This window comes from Antrostomus carolinensis, unplaced genomic scaffold, assembly GCF_000700745.2.
Source record: "Antrostomus carolinensis isolate BGI_N321 unplaced genomic scaffold, ASM70074v2 scaffold34539, whole genome shotgun sequence".
Taxonomy (NCBI): domain Eukaryota; kingdom Metazoa; phylum Chordata; class Aves; order Caprimulgiformes; family Caprimulgidae; genus Antrostomus; species Antrostomus carolinensis.
Window position 1 is genome coordinate 5,094 of NW_010337012.1, and position 19,474 is coordinate 24,567.

Consider the following 19,474-nt stretch of genomic DNA (forward strand, 5'->3'; position numbering starts at 1 on the left):
GGCCCCCAACCTGGAAGAATGTAAACAGAGAGTGCGTGCAAATAGGTCTTGCACATACAACACAATTTATTTCAGTCCAGCACCCCAAGCCCTTTTTTTTCTGTCCGTGCTGCCTGCACACCCTGCAAGGTCAGACCAGCTTTTCCTGCACTGAGGCCAAGCACATGCACCCTGCCAGCTGTGGCACGTATTCCCCCTCACAACGAAGGGACACCTAACTCCATTTCCTTAACTCCTTCCTGGCACTGGCCCTACTTACACTGCATATCAATTGTAAGGTCTGGTGAGGGAGGATGAACAGCCTCCTCCAACTGAAAACAGAGAAGGAAGGAACAACTCTTTGCTGGCTAAAGAGATGTGTTGATTCTCAGAGGTTCAAAAGAAGAGGGAGCAGGACCAGCCTGTGAGTTTGGGTGCTCACAGGAGTGCTACAGGCAGGCCCCATAAATGTGTAAATCCTCCACACAGAGATTTAGGGGCATCTGCTGCTACACCTTCAGCACAAGAAAAAAACCCAACAGCCCTACCTGAGAACACCCAGCACAGCCCTAATTCTTCATGTTCTTATACATGCTCAAGCTTTCAAACATGTGCACAGTGTACGCAGTCCCAGTGTTTTGTCAAAGGGAGGAGAAAGGGAACACATATTCCACAGGGATTTCATAGATTGCATTCATTTCCAAACCAAGCCTATTTAATTAGGAAGAGAAGGGAAAGGGATAGGGAAAGGGCAGGAAGAGGGAACAACACAGGCGATGGCAAAAAAATTTACAATAAAAATATGCTTGCTCCCTTAAGCAATGGCCACCAGGGTCAGCCACACTACACGAATATTCCAAGCCACAGCAGCACAGGAGTAGTATGTTAAAATACAAATCAGCCACACACTGCCTTTGACAACTAGACTTGAAAGAAGAAGCAAAGGGGAGCACCCTGCCCCTCTGACCCGGCAACAGCAGAAGGGGGTCAAGCACTCCCCTGGCCCAGAGGAGCAGGGGTGGCAGCAGCAGCAATGTGGCCTCCCTCCTGCACAGTGCTGAACGCTATCAGGCAGGAGTCACAGTCCAATAAAACAAAATGCACAACTGGGTTGATCCTGATGAGAGTGTTTCTGGGCCCCGTGTTAGTCTTGGCACACTCTTGCCAATGCAGCTGAAGTGGAGGACTCTTCTTTTTAATTCATGCAGAACTCAGAGCAGCACTGACTTATTCTAGCATAAGCACCTGCCCTGCAGACCAGGGAGTCACTTCATGAGGAGTAGAAAAAAAAGGATTTGTCCAAGTTTATGAAAGCAGAAGGAAGGACAGATCTCCTACGGAGGGGGAGGGGGGGGGAAGAAAGGAGAGCACATCTGTATGGGCTCTGGGATCTTCTCCCACCACACAGCTCTGAGTTCTCTGCTGACGACAGTCCAAGGAGGAGGGAGGGGCACAGCAGCACGTCTCTTGTCTCTTACAGCTGGTGTAGCGTTTGTAAGAGCATGTGGCGAGCAAATGAACAGGAGTCAAGAGCACGGTTTGGTCTGTGGAAAGAGGAGAGAGAGATTTCAAATACTAAATTTAAGAACTGCTTTGTGGCTGAGCAAAGAACTGACTTTGAATGAGCAACTAAACACCATTTCAAACGCACTGGGCTTGCATGTCCAAAAGTCTATGTCTTTCCCCCTTGGTCATCTCTTCTGAAACCATTCCCTGGTCTCTGCACAGATCACTGCTGCCCACCCATGGCCCGCTGCGGAAAAGTCTCTCTCTCTCATTGCCGAGTCTGAGTCAGGAAGACAATAGCCAAGAATCAGAATATTTATTTCCATAGGTACAAAAACAAGCAGCAAAGTGTTGATCTCTGCAGGCCAGTGTTGCTGTGTAGCAGGAAGTGGGTAGGAGTGGAAGCCCCTTCCCCTCCCAGCAATGGAATTTTCCATGTAGATTCACTATTTAGGGCCCCAGAACACAAGCCTGCTCATACTTAAATCTTTTCTCACTCAGTCACCTGCTACCTTTGACCCAATGGTGACTTTGGTCTTAGGGCTCAAGTCTTTAAAAGAGGCCTGCCCCTTGAAACTAGAGGATGGAACTACACAGTCACATCAGGGTTAACACAGGGCTAAATCTCCCTAACCTGCCCATCACCTCCTACTAATGTATATTTCTGTTTCCACAGCTGTTCTCTAAGCATCACTGCAACTCCTAACAGTTTGTATCCATCCATTAGGGAACTTCCTCCAAAGAATTTTAATCCAGCGTTATCCACTGCTCTGAGAATGGAAATAATTAGTTTTACCTTTCTCCTACTCCAACACAGGAAAATACCCTTAACAGCAGTGAGGTCTACTCAATTTGGGATAGAAGGAGGAGCTGAAATAAAGATGGGAATATCTAGGTAGGAGCAAAAAAATTAATCTCTGGATTTATAGTACACAGGTCATAGCTGGAAAGGTTGTTTGGTATAGGGCTCCATTATGCTACAGTTTAACAGAAGCACATTCTGGAGAAGCGCTAACCCCTTTTTTTCCTCCCAAAGAGCCGTTCAGTACCCCAGGCTGAACAGACAGGACACAATTACAACTTGCAGTTTATCTTCAAAGTGGCTGGACGAGGTATTTCAGTCACCATCTTTGGAAGACCAAGCCCTGTGTGCAATGAGCAGGTTGATTTTCTCTAGGTAGCTCCTCCTCTCTCCTCAGAGAACCTGAATTGCTGATGTTGACCACGGCCAAGCTCCCTCAGCCCCTACTCCTAACACCAAGCCTCTTCTACCACTAAGGAGCTCCCCTACTTGCTGTAGAGTTAAACTGACTGCCACTCTGTGCTACAGGCTGTTGAAAGAGACCAGTGACATAATGCAATCCTGCAGCACAGAGCAGAGGAAAAAAACAAACCAAAAAACCCCAAAAAACCTAAAACAACACCAAAACACAAGAAAAACCCCACAAACAAAAAAACCCACCACCACCTCCATCAAGTCTCAAGCAGGCAGGCAGACATCCACAGATTTTCAGTGTTTCCACCCACAGAATTGTGGAAGAGTACACACGGATTCACAGCACCCTCTTGTGTCCCAAATGAGAACACGAGGACTGACAGCCGCAGCAGAAGATGGATGCTGCTTACAGTCCATACCCATAAGTTTAGTATTATTTTTGTACAGAGAACACTACCACATCATTGCAAATTGTCCCAGAAGAAGGGAGGAGAATGACTAGGCCAGAAGTAAGTCCCTTGCAGCAAAAGGCAGCAGAGCTCTAGCCCAGGCAGCTACAAGAACTGTACAGCTGTAGAAGCCCAAAGGAGCCAACTGCAATCCTAAAAGGAAAATCTAGAAAATATCACAAAAAATGCAAACCAGTTTGCTGCAAATGAAGGATTCGGGTTTGATTGACAGAGTGGAAGTACATTTGTGGTCAAAACAGAGCCCACGAGCTCTGCAGATTACGAGGTTAACCAGTTTGATTTAAGGTTAGGACGTGGTTTGATTCTGACTGAATTCCAACTAAAGACAAGTGGGTGTAGGTTAATGGAGAAGCTGTTTTAACTGGACTTTGTGGTTCTTGAATGGTTTGTGTTCTCTCCAGGCAACTGTAAGGGATTTAACAGCTTTTCTCCTTGTTCCTTCAGGGAAAGCATTTTTAGAAATACATATATTTATAAAGCACAAAGGTATATTGCTTGTATATAGTGTTGACTTCATTACATTGCACAGGACATAAGTTTCCCAGTAGCACACCTTGCAACAGAGGGATTTGCAAATCAGAGAAAGCTTCAGCTCCAAGAATTTCACAGCACCAGGGACACTGCAGGCTCGGCCTTACCACCCTTACATACCAAAGACAGACAGATAGATCTGCCTTCTACTGTGAGAGATGCTTGGCTCTCACTCAAGCTTTACAGGACCTCTGAACAATCTTACTTTCAGAAAGAGACCTTCCCCTTTTCTACTTGTAGTGAAATGTTGACTATGGATTCAATGCAATTTTTATTTATTAATTCATCAAGATCAGAATTTTACTCTTACTTTGTCACATACATCATCATCTATAGCTGACAAACATTTATTGGTATCTTGCAGGCCTGGAGCCTGGCAGAGGCCTATATACACACGTACAGGGAGAGGGGAACAAATGTCTGTTGTGAGCATATTTGGTTAGAAAGACACGTCAAGTTGAGTTATGAGGCCATGCTAGTCACTGGAATCTGACATAAGCAATTAGAAAGGTCAAATGCACTGAACCAAAACCTCCCATTTCTGTATTCCCAGCTTCTAGTGACTTAAATCCTGTTTGGAGGGCTGGGGCTGCTAGACATTAAGTGCCACTTGTTTTGATCAAGCTGGGTCTCTGCATAATTAGTGCCTGATTAAGAAGCCAGACATAATTTTCTTCATTGTTTTATTTTAGGGCTGGTATGGGAACCTTACACTGTACATATCTCTTTGATCAACAAGCAAGACCACAGGCACAGGCAGCAGTGTAGGAAACGGCAGAAATCCAGTGATCTCCCTGGACAACTTCACGTGGCAAGTTCTGACACTTCTTTCTTAAACCTGTAATTATTGAGTTGGAGGTATATTTGTTCAGTTGGTAAAGCACATGGTCATTGGCTTGTCACTGCCTAATTATTAGCGTGGCTGGTTGCTGGACACACACCACTACTACACATCAGCTTTGACAGCTTCAGCCACAGCAGCACTTGGAAAACTTCTCCCCTATCACAACTGGTCTACTTTCCAATCCCAGTAGAGCTAAGACTACCAATATTTAACTACATCCCTCTCACCTGTGTTTCATACTGACCACAAGTGTTTGTTGCCTCTGCCTTTCATCAGCAAGAGATCCTAAGCATCTGCATCTTTCCCACACCATAAAAATCAGGCTCATCCTGGAGCCCGTTAAAAAGCTGCTCTCACCCTACATGGCATGTGTTCCATCCCGAGCCAAAGAGCCACTGAGCTCCAAATGGATTGCAGACCTCTGCTGGTTTTGCCTAAAGCAACAGTTTTGGACTGTTTCTCCTTTTGACTGCTGAAGAGTAGTATTTAATCCTTCCTATCTTAAGGGAAGGTCTATTTGGTGTGTTTTTTCCTAAGTCATCTAAAAGCTGAAGCTAACGGATTTAATCCAGAAGAGAGATGGTTTCCACAGCTCTTGCATTCACTATGTTTTAAGACATTAAAGAAACTAAAGCTGGTGGGGGCAGCTCTCGATTCTATACCTATACTGGAAGTAGTAACATTAAATAGAAGCAGACAGTAGAAGTAGTTTCTTCAACACTTATGGTCCCAATTTAGTTCTCAGAAAAATCACTAACCTCGTTGCTGTCCCAGTAGGAACAGTTTCATTTAGGAACAAATTCAGTCTGTGTTTTGATCTACTGGTGTTCAGTGTTACACAGCATGACAAGTCAGGTAGAACTCTGCTGACCCTTATACTCAGAAGGATGATTTGGAGGGCACAGTTGGATCCATAGTTCTCATAGTTCACTCAGGCAGTGGCAGGTTTCCTTAAGCTCAAAACACTTTGTCTGTGACTGGTATTAGGAGTCTCTGCTTCAGAGCCAGTTAGTTGCAAAGTCAGCTTTCCATATTTCTTCTTTAGGATTAAGTTTTGTTTTGTTTTTACTCTAAATCTTGCATACTGGAGTAAGCAAGATAAAAGTAGAGGTCCATTAAACTATTAATCCTTAATTTCAGAACAGATATTTAATGGGCTTTAACAGAAGAGCTCGCATGTAGCTATTAACCCTCAAATGGCTTCACCAGCTGCGTGGCAAGTACAATACTCACTTTGTGACAAAAGCTGAGAGAACTGGGGCCAGGGATTTGGGGAAATAATCCTGCTGGACCATATGGTTCAAGGTCATAAGAATACCATAGAGACTTGGGACAGCTTTGATCTTCTCTTCACTCTGAGAAAAGGACAAGAAGATGAAGTTAGACATCAAGACAATCACTATTTTATCTAACCCACCGTAGTTCAGAGGCAATGAATTCTCTGTTGAATGAAGCACTCTCATACACTGTAGGAGAAAGCTGCTCCCTAGATAAGTGCAATGATCCTCAAGACAAAGGTAGCCAATTCCATAGCTGCCCAGCACCAGCATCTGAAGCATAAAGCAGCATCAAGAACATTCTAGTACATATCAATTGACAGCAGTAGTGATGGTGAACGGGAAGTAATGAACGTGCAAGTGAAACAGCCAAATCTTCACAGAGGCCCTGTGTCAAAATGTTCTCCTAAGGAATTCCATCAAACTTCAATTCAAAAAGAATTCAGTTGCCTTAATTATGTAATTTTCTTGTATTATTCTGTAGCTCCTTTTTATACCATCTCCAATTCTTCAGCAGGCTTCCTCCAGAACTTGATGCAGTATCCCCAGAATCGGTCTCACAATTACATACAAGATAAAGCTAGTAGTCATCTCCCTGCTTACATGATGCTAAGTTATTCTTGCTCCTAAAGTGATGCTACCCTACGTGTCCCAACTCTTACACTGATTTAATTTATTTCTCCATTGCCATTTCAATTACAGCCCTGGACCTGTGTTCCTAGGTTCACAGTGCTAAGAATATCTGTTGCTCATGTGCTTCCAGCTGTGTGGGACAGAAAATGGATGGAAGCTGCTCCTTCTCCACATACACCCAATTCATTAACAGTCCTCTATATCACAGATGGCAATCAGCTGGCTGATCCTCAAGGGCTTTATTATCAATGCCACTTCCTGGCCTGAAAGAGTTCCTCTGGAGCACGAGTCTGTGCTTTGTGCCTCATACGTATTTGCTATTTTCTGTATGGGTAAAAGGTAGGTGGTAGTCCCTCAAACAACCATTCTGCAGAAGAAAAAGCCACCTCGGGTTCTATTGATCTGTCTGAGAAGTGGGAAGCTCAGCATTGGTCCAATGAATACAGGAAAAGGCTAAACTGATTTTTAGGAAATTAAGATGCATCCAAGCATGTCAACAGCTGTCTGTACCTCAAAAGCTGGGTATTACCAGAGGAAATCCATAAACCTAATTAAGAGCAGGCTGCTATAACATAGATTATGGCTATTCTGTGGTTTAGAATTGTCTTGGTCCAAGTTTCCATTCTCAGCTTCTAGGTCTTGAGGCAGTGAAAAACGTTAACTGTTTTAACACAAGTAGGCAAAGGTGCTTCCTAAGTTTGCAGACAGAACCTCTCCCCAGTCATCTCACTGAAAGTAAAGCTAGAGGTATTCTAATGCAATTTGCAGGTTTCCTATTGACCCTTCATCTTTTCTCACAATAAAGTTTATTCCCTGTAACTACATATTTAAGACTAGTATTTGGCAAAGATACACCAAAGCATGGAGTTGAATGCCACTGATCTAGCATGAGTAGCTGGATGTGTATTTTTGAGCCACACTACTAGGAGATGCCCTAAAGAACTACATAAACTAATAACATTGTAGATTAGACTCTTAGACATGGCTTTTTATAGACACCATAGTCCACCAGCAGCACTATTTCCTTACCTGAGCCTCCCTATCTTTAGGGGATGACTGAGAAGGCAGAACACATTAAGCAGAAGAGGTACAAAGAGCAGACACCTCCTTCATCATAATGCAACCTTGCAATTTGCAATTTCTGCTGGACCTGCAGACTTCCATTGTCCCTGGGCATCAGGCATGCACAGGCACCCAGCTGCTTCCATGGCAACATAATTACCCAAAACCCAGCCAGTCTGGTCTCCAACAGCCTAAACAGACCATAACTTAACTCTTTCCTGCTTTCTTACCTTAAGTAATCCCATATGGATCAAGAGGCTTGTGACGAATGCATCCGAATTAAATGTGGCAGAAGCGAAGGCTTTTCTCATCAAGGCATCTAAAAAGAAATAAATGCATCACATTAAACGATGTTTAAAAAGGGACGTTATTCCAGATTTTATGATCAAGATCGATCATACAGGACCTCAGGGAATACCAGCTGTTAAAGGAGTTTTGGGAGTTAATATCTGCTAAGATTCTAGTTGTCTCCACAGGGACTAGGTGTAACCTCTGAAACACCAAGACAGATAACACCCAGTCCTTAGGTATAAGGCCTGATACAAAGGAAAAGAAAAAAAACAACCAAATAAACAATCAAAAATAAAAACCTGCAAAATTCACACACTGCTCAACTTGAGATGTAATTTGACCTCAGTCCTATGCATCACAAAATGCGCTACTCAATGCATTTGAACATGCATGCTATGTGCATACATGCATATAAATATGATCAGATGAAATCAAGCAGCAAGAGTTAGAGCCTTAAAATTTTGAAGGCCAACAAGAATTCACCTTTCATTTGAAACCAAAAGGAATGATAACACAATGAGAAAACTTGTTTAACTATTTTCTGGACTCCCTCAGGACCAATAGTCTGGAAGCACAAGATATGCTAAGTTCAGAGTGAATCTTTACTTGGCATAGCTTGGTACTTTGTTTTCTGGGGTTTCCTCCTGCCAGGGACAAAACAGTCCAATGGCTTGATCCACAGGGGCCTTCCTCTGCATCGCAGTGGTGTTCTTGACACCAAACCAGGTCACACCATGAAGAAAGTCCCGGTCACCTGTTGTTTCATGCACTGCTGTTTTCACTGGGGCTTCATCTTTGAAGACTGAGGATATCCTTAGGAGAGTTGTAACTACTTTCTCTACATCAGATGTATCTGTCTGAAAGACAAGAGAGGAAAAAAAAAAAAAAATCAAGGGCCATTCAGTCCACTGCTCACCAGCTACAGAACATGGGTCTCTGCTAGGCCTGGACAAGAATTACAGCCTTCAGCTGACAGACATCAGCTTTGCCTTGGCCATATCACAAAGGCATAAGCAACACTCTGAAACAAAGTTACTCTATGTAGAAGCTCTGGTGCTAGTATAAATGTTAACTGCATCATCTGCTTCCATAAGATTCCTTGGGGTCACTGTGAAGAAGATGCAAATCTTCTGGGGATTAAATGATTTTGAGGGAGGATCAAGCACCTACCTGCTGAGCTATCAGCATAGAGCACTTTGGTCCTAGTCGCAGCAGCTTCTCTGGTGACGGGAAAGCAAGGAATGTGGCAACATCCACAGGAGGAGATGGCACTGGAGTTGGATCCTGAAACAGGCAGAATCCATCTCAGGTTTGCTTTTGGAAGCAAATGTTTTGGTTCAAAAAAAAACAGCAAAGGCACATAGGACAAGTCAGGACACAGGTACATCAGGTCAGGCTTTGTTCTATTTGAAAACTATTTGAGGCTGGCACGAGGTGAGAGTTGGAATAGCCAGAACGCGCTAGCCCACCTGCATAGCATTGCACGCACAAGGTTCCCACCATTTTCTGGACATTAGAAGACTTTTTCTACCTGTGTTTGTTACAATTGCTACTCATCCTTTCCCTCCATGCATGTGTGTACGTGCACACTTAACAAAACATGTTTCCAAGTCATCCATTTTCTTAATTTCCTGCGCATTATCTCCCTGACTGTTACTACAACGCCAGCCCACACAGGAATGTGAATGCCTGCCAGCGCTCCACCTTCAGACTCACTCCAGATCTCATTCCTCCTTTACTCTTCTCCAGCTGAAGAAACAGGAATGCATCTGGAAGTAAGCTTACCTGTGAATCAATTATCTTCTTAGGAGTCAGTGGCTCCTGTTCTCCCTGTCCTCTCTCCTTCAGCTGTTGCTGTTCTTCCTCCTCCTCTTCCTCATCTTCTTCATCTTCTTCTTCCTCCTCCTCTTCTTCATCATCCTCCTCCTCCCCTTCATCATCACTAAGGTTTGAGAGTTACCCATTACATTAATTACACCCTTGCAATTCCCATACATTTGAACTCAAAACATTTTTTCTAGAACAAAGCAGCGGCCACCCCTCAAGCCTTACTGCAAGAAGTACATCTCCATCTACAACAGATTAAGAGGACGCTCGGGCTTCAGTCACTCAGTTGACAATGGCAAACAGAGCGAGGAATGCAATCAATGAATCCATCAATAAGTCCATCAATGAAAACAAGACATAAGGCTTATCCTGCTTATAGAATCCCCTAATAGTGCTCCACACTGCACTGCACACCGAGACCAACATCCATCTGCAACGTCGCTGTTTATTTTAAAACAGATAGATGAATGAAAGTGTTGATGAAAATTGTAAGAAAAATTCTGATTTAAACTCTGGTGCCCCTGCATACCTCAAAGATCCCAGCACAGCTGCCATATTGAAGCCTTCAAGGATTTCCTGGAGTTGCTCACATCCCTCTTCTCCCAGACAGTTACCTAGGTTAATAGGGGAAAGGGAGCAGACTTAACAGATGCAAACAAGTTTGTTCTTGAGGATTTCACTATAGATTCTTGTCTAGTCTTATTTATCAAATTGAACAGTTATCAGTAATTTCTACACACCACCTTAGAGGAAGCAATGCAGCCTTCAGTTCTCAGAATTAAACAGTTGTTAAATTTCAGCAGCATTACACAATGGTTGGAGACAAATGAACCCTCTGATTTTTCAGAGTGTCTTTGAGACATTTCCTGCTAATCTATAAACAGCTCTTGTTCCCAGCAGTTTTAGAACAAGGACAGAATTTTTGCAGTACCACCGAAATGCAGTGACTCAGGGTATGAACAGCAAAAGCCAACACTGGTCAAAGTTCTCCCTCTCTTCTGCAGAGATGTGCACAGAGGTTTTTGTTTGTAAGCACAAAATATCTGAGATCACAACAAACAATTTAAAGAGTTTTACTGAGAACAGGTATAGGTATCAGTTTAATCTTTCCACCTTATGAGATGTACCCAAACTGCTTATCTTTAACGATTAACTAAGTTCACAGCTTAAGAAAACTTTCAGGATATAACTGCTTCCTGTCCTGAGGTCATCCAAGTTCAGCTACTCTCAGAGTATCATTTTTTTAAATGCTGACAATTACAAGGCTAGAATACATGATACTGTCATTCTTCCTAGTGGTTTTTAGTTGAGATCAGACTAGACATACTTTGATCTAGCAAAATTACATACCATTGAGATCCAACTTCTCCAACTCTGCCTTATCTTCAATAGCTTCAGCAACGGTCAGAGCAGCATCTCGTTTGATCTCACAGAAGGACAAATTCAGTTCCTAAGAAGTAGAAGAACATTTTTTTGCAGAATTTCTATTAACATCTATCATCTCCATAAGCTTCATGTGCTCACAAGTGTTCTGGAAAGAATCACATGTGAAGAGGCTCCTAGCAAAGAAAGTATTTTCAATTGGAAATGAAACATGACACATACTCCTACTTCATATACCTAAAAGGGGTGCTTTGAAATATGCTACAGTTAAGAGCAGCACTACTGAAGGTAACCACTTTACCAGAATAGCTACAGAGACCAGACTATTCTGACTGCTCTCCTAAAGGTAGCAGGCATTTCAGTCCTTAGCAATCAGCTGACTGGAAATCTTCCCTTATTCAAGGGTCACAAGAGCACTCCAGAATTCACACATCAGTAAGTCTTACTGAAGAAGAGTAGCTACTACACTAAATGGACTGCACGTTTCCTTTTGAACACTTATGTTGCAAGTTAAGGCCTTCAAAAGACAAACTATGACACAACACAGCCAGCAGAGAAACAGTGTGGATAGACTAGTAAAAGTTATTCAACAGCCAGGCACCATTCCCCACCATTCCACACTGTGCTCTATCAATCCTTTCCTGAGAAGAGATTTAATATTAACAGCAAAAGGGAAGCAGTCCTTGAAGAGAATGAATCAGCTGCGGTTGCTTCATGCTACCCTCCCTTAACCACTTCTACTCTAAAAAAAAGATTTAACTTCTGGCTGTTCATCTCAATACTCCCACTAGAATCCTTACTTTAGTTTTCCTGGGAGATTCAGACATAAGTTCCAGTAGAACCAGCAGATGCCTGAGCAAGGGATCTCACACCACAAAGCACCTACTCCTTCCTCTACTAGGTTCATATACATAAATAAATACTAGCACTCAGCTGAATTTTTGTCTTTGACTGTAAGCTTGTGAGATCAGGAATTATGTGTTCAGCATCTGTCCCCATGCAATTGTGACCCACGGCAGGTGTTTCTAAAGATCCTGGTTTACTTACATTACTGATTGGACTTAGGCCTTGTGCTTCCAGGCCTTGTCAAATGCAAGTCCTGTGCAAATACTGATGTAGGAAACTGTGGTATTGCCAAAATACTAAAAATATCTGGACCTTTGATACATGCCCTAACAAAGAAAAAGCATTAACTGTATGAACTCTAAAACACTGAAGAGATTGCAAGCTGTTCACAAGGAGAAACATCTCAGTCCCTGCTCATGACCATCTGAGAGGTTCTAAAATCAGATATTTGCATTATCAGACTTCTTGAATAGCTCTTGCTGAGCTAAACCAACAGCTTCAAAAACATCAAGTGGAGTCTAAACAGGTCACTGGCACACCTCCATATAGAACAGTGTTATCTGGATGTGGCAATGCCACTGATCTACAACACAGCTTACTGCTTTTGAGTTGAGCACAGAGCCTGCACTGAAGTGAATCCCACTTTAAAATAATCAGTAGTGGTAGGAGAATGGACAGAAAACCAGGAAATGGGAAACAAGGTATTTTCAAAAGAGATTCAAAGCTGAACAGCAAGAAGACAATACCTTTAATTTATGAAGCCCTTCTTTAACAGCATCAGCAATGGCAACAGCACCCTTTGAACGCACCAGGCAGTCGCCAAAGTTGATCACTTCAATCTGCCGAAGCGCCTTCAGAGTCTGCAAGACAGCACAAATTTGAAAGTACAGATGTGCAAGTAAATGAATGTCCTATCAATCCTGGAAGGTCATCTTTCCTACCACAGCATGGCATGTGGCTCCACCAACCCAGAGTGCTAATGCTAACTATAGTTGAGAAGACTGGGAGGCAGAAGAAACCCAAAGCAACTGCTTAGAACAACTCACCTCTGCCATGGCCACAGCTCCCTTCTCTGTGAAGGTGTTGTCATTCAAGTTTATAACCTTAAGCAGTGGGTTGATAGCAAAGGCCTGGGCCAGTGCTGTGATGCCAGGATGGTTAATTCCATTCTGTGGCATATGGACCTCTTCTAAAGTCCCAATGATCTGGGAAAAGATGCACATGAAAGAAAGCTGTTAGGAGACATACCTCAACTCAAGAGTATGGTGCTTCACTCTTAAGATTTGCTTAAAATCGTTTTCCTCCAACTCAAAACTCCATTAGCTCTTCTACATAGAACTATTTACCAGCAATTATGTCACAAATCTAAGTGAAATTGCAGGCTCATGCCAAGTGTCAGATTAATATAAAGTCCTCAATTCTAAGAGTCACAGGTAGCATCCTCCTAGCATTTCTGCTCTAGGAAATCTTAAAACAAGAGTTCTTTCTTCATCTGTGGTTCAACAGCCCTGAAAGAGGCCAAGCAACATCACTGGATACAGTATTTTTTAAATTAAGATCTACATTTTGCCCTGACTGCAGGAGCAAACTCATAAGAAAATTAGTATGAACAGTGTTTATGGACTAAACAGCATGTCACAAAATACAGTAATGAATCCCATTTTAATAGTGTCATTCAGTCTGAATTCCTCACAAATCACTTTATGTGCCTCTCAAGTATTTAAGTAGTCTCGTTTTTGCCACGATTGCTGATTAGTCAAAACCCAGACAACCCTTTACCAAAAACAACAACATATAAGCTGCAACCCTTTACCAAAAAGAACATATAACCTGCATAGCATTGTTAATATACCTGAAAATATGTATTATAATTCAGAAGTTGCTTTTAGCAGCAGTGGAGGAAGGAAAAGGAAAGTAGGTGGCCCCAACCACAGTGAATTCTCTTCCTCCAACAAAAGTGCAAGTTGGCCAGTGACAGCTAGAGAAAGCCAGACACCATTTAGAGCCCTTGCAGGCTGATCCTAGTGAAAACACTAGGTTGCATTTGCCAGATGGTTGAACAACTAGGCAGAGAAGCACTCATGAGGTCAGGTGGTACACCTATCCCAGTGCTAGATAAACCTCCATTAGCACAGAGCAGGGAGAAGGAATAGGACTACTATTAATCTACTCAGGAGATGCCTATTTCTGCCTCAAGTAACTACTTTACACAGCAACTAGTTATGTGTTGGGAAACTAACAACATTCCTTCATCAGTTCTCATTGCGCTTGTTGAAGACTCCAGTTTCAGTAGCAAACAGTGTGACTTTAATGAACTAACAACCATCCCCTGCCTCCAAGCTGAGGCAATCTTTGACGTTAGCACTCAAGCACACCTTGCTCCAATTTGCTGTCAAGAAGCTCTGGTTTGGTACTCACCCCAAAGGCTTCAGCCAGGGCAGTGGCACCATCATTCTCCAGACGATTTCTGCCAGCCACAAATATTTTCAAAGCAAGAGGCTTGCCCTGGGCACTTGATTTCCTGTGACCCTCTTTCAGAGCAGCTGCCAATATCTAGAGATAAAACAAGCAGTTTATACTACCTCATCATCTTATTCTGAAGGAATCTAGATGTGGTTTGTATATCCAGCTTTCAAGAAATACTTTGGTCACTGCTGCACCTGCTTCTACATTAGGGTATGCAATAAAACTGCCTGTAACTACAACATTTGCACACTAGTCTTAGCCAAGAAATTATAGTTTTTCAATACTAGAACACATTGATCCCATTAAGAACATTTGATTCTTAAACAGGCAAACATACGGGGTCTTAGTGATAATGACATAGTCCTGGTTATCCACTTCATCCAACAGTATTCTTCAGTGCTAGGCTTGGTAATACTGTTCTCTGAAATTCAAGGCTACTAGCTCTCTTGACATGGAATCTAATGTTTAGAACTGGAAAAACAAATAAGCTTTTCATATTTCAGAAATTTATGCATGAAAACATGTAGAGGGAAGGGATCTTGAGACTGGAGGAATGGGCCAACAAGCATCTCATTAAGTTTTAAGGGACATGCGAAATCCTGCAAATGGGGAGGAATCACCCCACGTACCAGCATAAGCTGGGGGTCAACTAGAGGCAAAACAGCTTGGCAGAAAAGAACCTGAGGGTCTTAGTGGGTAAGAAGTTGACTATGAGCAAGTAGTATGTGCTTACAGCAAAGAAGGCCTACTGGGCTGCCTTGGGAAAAGCACTGTCAGCAGGTCACGGGAAGTGATCCTTCTCTCCTGCTCAGTCCTGTGAGATGCATCCGAGTGCTGCATCCTGTTCTGGGCTCCCATATGGACATACAGGGGTGAGTCTAGCAAAGGGTCTCAAGGATGATTAAGGGACTGGAGAATTTTACATACTGGGAGGGCACTGAGAGCTGGAATTATTAAGGCTGGAGAAAAGAAGGCTCTGGGGGAGTTCTTATCCATGTGTAAGAACAACCAGAATAACAGGATACCAGGAGAAGGTGGTGTAAAGAAGGCAGAGCCAGGCACAAATGCACACAAACCAATGCAGATAAAATGCCATTTAAACACAAAACCCCTTTTTTTACTGTGAGGGTTGCTAAACACTGGGATAGACTATCCAGGGAGCCTGTGAAGTTTCCATCCTTTGAGATATTCATAACCTGACTAGACAGTCCTGAGCAATCTGGTCTAGTTGCCTTGAGCAGGGGAGTTGTACTAGACAATCACCAAAGATCCCTTCCAACCTCAACCATCCTGTGACTCTGTGTAGGGCAGTCTGAAGCCAAGTCCTGGCCCTGACCTCATTCCCAAAAAGGAGACAATCCTTACCTTGCCACCACCAATGCCCATGCCACAGTTATTGAGCTTGAGCTCCTGTAGGGTGTAGCATGCAGGGCTCTTCAGCAGCGTCTCAAAGCCACGCACACCGTCTGGCCCAAAGGCATTGTCACTCAGGTCCAGCTCCACCAGCTGGGCTCCAGCAGTGACGAGTGCATCCCCCAAAGAGATCTGTAAGGGAACAGATGGCAGTGGGTGGGAGTGGATTGACTTTTAATGACAGCATCAGTGCAGCAGCTAGGTATGACAGTGACACTGCAAAAAAATTCCACTTTGAAGGCATTCGGCAAAGCTGCATGGGGAAATAAAGGTTTACAGCTAAAGCCAGAGAAGAAGTTCTACAAATAAAGCTAAAGATAACAATAAGGCAATTACCAAGTTATCCCATCCCTTTAGGTCAAACACACATTTTTCAAAGTGAGTTTCCTCCTCTACACTGCTAAAGGAAATACTGTTTTCATTCTGTTGAGTTTATCATGTTCTTGCTTCACAGGACTCGAGGAGGCAGGGAACTCTGTAATGCTCTTGGAAGAGATGGTCATATGCTTTTATTTAGAAAGATTAGTTCCCATTCTATCTATTGGATCATGAGGATGTTTTCCCCAGTGACAAGCTTCTTCACTAGCACATAGACTTGCATTTGGCCTTTTATCAACTCTTCTCCACCTCATACAGAAGGAGCAAAAAAGAATCACTCACCTATTCTGAGACACTTAGTGTTAACAGCATAGAGAAAGATCAGCTCTGTGCTAAAAAACATACTCCCACACAAAGCATGGCAGGTGAGAAAATTTCTATTAGCCAGAAGACTCAGATCTAGTTTTTACTTACCAAAGCAGGAGGGATCTCAGACCTTAGTCTCCCTGTGAACATGTCGCTCCAATGACACCTCTAAAATAAGAAACATACAGATAGAAACCATTAAAAAATATTTAGGACAACGTAGTTTTTACAGAGGTTTACACATACAAGCTGCAATACATCACTGGGGACAACCTAATGTCTGCCTTCCCTTCAGCTTGTCATTTGATTGTACTCAAGAGCTACAAGAACTAACGTTACAACCACTTCACTTGCAAGGACATGAAGCCACCAAAATACACATTGTAAATAACACTACACAAGAATTGTTGCTTGCATGCAAGCTAGAATTCTTTTCTGCTGAGAAAATCACGACAGGAAACTGAAGGATATATTAAGAATGCAGATTTTACTAAGGTATGGAGCTCAACAACCTGGACTTGCCTGAAAAGCCACACTTGGATGATTAACGTGAATCAGCTCCTCTCCTGCAAAGGACAGTGCCTCTAGCAGCCCAGCATCCTCCTAACATTAGGCTAGGAGAGCAGTAGGGAAACAGCTTGGACATGAAAAATCCTCCTGGTGCATTTCCTCCATCTTTTGTTCCCTATTCAGGCATTCTCTGAAGATTCATCCTTCAGAAGATCTGATCATCCTCCAGAAGATATGACCCAGCGTTACCATTAGAACTCAAGTTCTGTTGCCACGTTCTTTGATTACAGATGCTGCCTCTGCAGAGAGGGTCTTCCTTGCAGTTTCCCAGCTTTAAGATTGGAAGCCTTCTGAACAGGAACAGTTAGAAATGCAGAAAGCATTCCCACTATCTCAAAATCCCCAAGTTCTGCCATATTTTCCTACGGTTGTTCTTCCTACTGGAAGAATCACCAAGCAAGCTTTAGGGCCAAGACCACTGCAGGAAGAGCACAGATAGGCCTCTAGTATTTCTCCATTACCTCTTTCCTTTCACCACCACCCACTTGAGGATCTCACCTTGAGCTCCGATTTCTTCTCCAAGGCTTTGGCAATGACCTTTGCTGCCTCCACACCCACTGTGTTGCCTTCCAGGCGCAATGCTTCCAGGCCATCAAATTCCTCAATTTGCTTGATCACTTCTTCAGCTGCAAAAAGCAGATAGTCTAGTTGGCCTTTTAACTATCACCTTAAGTAACACACTAACACTCTGATGCAGCAATACTTGCTCAACTCTACCCTTAGCAAAAACACCTGAACAACATTATCTGAAAGAATCCTGGAACATCAATGGAGAACAGAACTAAAATGTCAGGTTACTATAGAGAACATTCTCCAATCCCCACCCTGCCTCTTCATAATTTATTTCTAGTTCCATTCTCTGATAGCCATCCTCCTATTTGCAAAAGTAAGTCTCCTTACTTCCTAAGTAAGATTCCTCTGCCATTCAGCACATCATTTAGGAGCTAGAGTGCATGTGCCTACAAATGTGCAAGGGCTAAGCTAAAAGTCAATGGGAATTGGTGCCACATCAACAGGAAGAAGTTCCCACTGACTGACAGAAGGAGATGCCTGTGTAGCAAATATGTCAGGGTGGAACAATGCAACTAGAGTAATCCTGTGCAAGACACAGGAGCCAGCTGCAGACTCTCCTGTCAGTGGCACTTGCTATCATTCCCAAGCTCCAAAGCCTCTCCCCGTAGCTCAGTACAACTAAAATGGCCTATAAAAAAGCATCACCTTTGGAATCAGTAAAAAAAGGTACGCACTACAGCAAATAATCTCTCTGAAGAACACGTTGTTTCTCAATGTAGCAGAAATGTTTATCTAAGAGTATTCTCCAGATATTTACTATATTAGCAGCCACTGCAAGACATTTTTAAATGCTAAATACACATACACCAGCAAGAGAGATATTCCAGAAAAAACCTACAAGAGTCTAACCAATTGATCAGAATTTGGGACGAAGCTGGACTACTGCAGTGGAATAACAATTCAGCCTACTCCTCTGTGAAGGTCTTTGAAGCATCTACTTGTTCCAAGTGCTGTCATGCACTTGCTTACTGTTTCTAAAAGGAGCACTGACTTCTAATGCAGTGACTGTCAAAAGCACTGAGAGAGAAGAGCAAGAAAACAAGAATCACACACCAGGGAGCCAAACCCCAGTTCTGACAGCTGCAGCACTGCCAGGGCACCAGGTCAAAGCAGGCTACAAGAAGAGAAGGAAATGTCTCTACCAGAAGCAGCTGTAGCTGAAAGACCTTTCCATCACAGCTAATATGACAACTTGGCCATGCAGGATTAGCAGGAGGTTCACCACAAGACTTCAAAGAGACACTTCCCAAACACAAGGGTATTTTCTCTTACCATCTTCAGCTGTATTGAGCTTAAGGCTCTGGCCCTTGAAGCTCAACTGTCCACCACCAACTTTGGTTTTGGCAAGTGACTCGGCAAGCTTAGTGATGTCTTCTGATGCCATTTTTCTGCTTTTCCAAATGTGAAAGAGCTGTCAATTAAAAGAAAGTGTCAGCATAAAAAAAGCAAACTACAATACATAATCCTTCTGAATAGTCATATTTATTTGAACACTAATTTGTTTTTTGTTCCTGGGATATCAACTTGAGTTTTCAGTGTCACTAGTGTTTTCCTCATAGCTCACTCGTGACAGCTAGCCTAGATTAATATTCCAAAGCCAGTCAGTCAGATGGTGTTGATCCTTCCAGTACTGACGAGACTTGGGTTTTGATAAATATTTTCATAAATAACCAGCAGCTAAAACTATAGATTAAGGCCACATGAAGACATTACTTTGGGCAACACTTTTACAATTAAAATGTAACATTCCTCTCTCCACAAATCCCACCCTTTAGTTATACACACTGCACGTTTCCCCTGTTCTCCAAAGCAAGCTAGAATGAACACAACTGTTTTTCCTTTTTGGTGATATCCCCAGTGGTGCTCTCATCAGCACAGTTCTAGAACAACCGAGTTGCCACAA

At 42.9% G+C, this 19,474-nt stretch overlaps 1 protein-coding gene across 1 annotated transcript; it reads right to left on the minus strand.

Annotated features, from left to right (window-relative positions):
* Positions 1 to 1,270: 1,270 nt before the first annotated feature.
* Positions 1,271 to 18,978, minus strand: RANGAP1 (Ran GTPase activating protein 1). Its single transcript, XM_010175070.1, has 15 exons — positions 18,844 to 18,978; positions 17,497 to 17,624; positions 16,537 to 16,596; positions 15,697 to 15,876; positions 14,284 to 14,418; positions 12,912 to 13,070; positions 12,612 to 12,725; positions 10,987 to 11,086; positions 10,166 to 10,250; positions 9,595 to 9,751; positions 8,980 to 9,093; positions 8,564 to 8,666; positions 7,749 to 7,837; positions 5,780 to 5,901; positions 1,271 to 1,523 (listed from the first exon to the last, which is right to left on the minus strand). Exons 1-15 carry the CDS (start codon positions 18,953 to 18,955, stop codon positions 1,454 to 1,456), a joined length of 1,728 nt encoding a protein of 575 aa, XP_010173372.1. The 5' UTR covers positions 18,956 to 18,978; the 3' UTR covers positions 1,271 to 1,453.
* Positions 18,979 to 19,474: the final 496 nt, after the last annotated feature.

Excerpts from the sequence above, each read along its gene's own strand:
- RANGAP1 (XM_010175070.1), bottom strand. The coding sequence starts at position 18,955 with ATGGCATCAGAAGACATCACTAAGCTTGCCGAGTCACTTGCCAAAACC. Across the intron at positions 15,877-16,536 it reads CTGAGATCCCTCCTGCTTTG|ATCTCTTTGGGGGATGCACT; the intron begins GTAAGTAAAAAC and ends GTTCCCTTACAG. Across the intron at positions 14,419-15,696 it reads TGGGCATTGGTGGTGGCAAG|ATATTGGCAGCTGCTCTGAA; the intron begins GTAAGGATTGTC and ends TTTTATCTCTAG.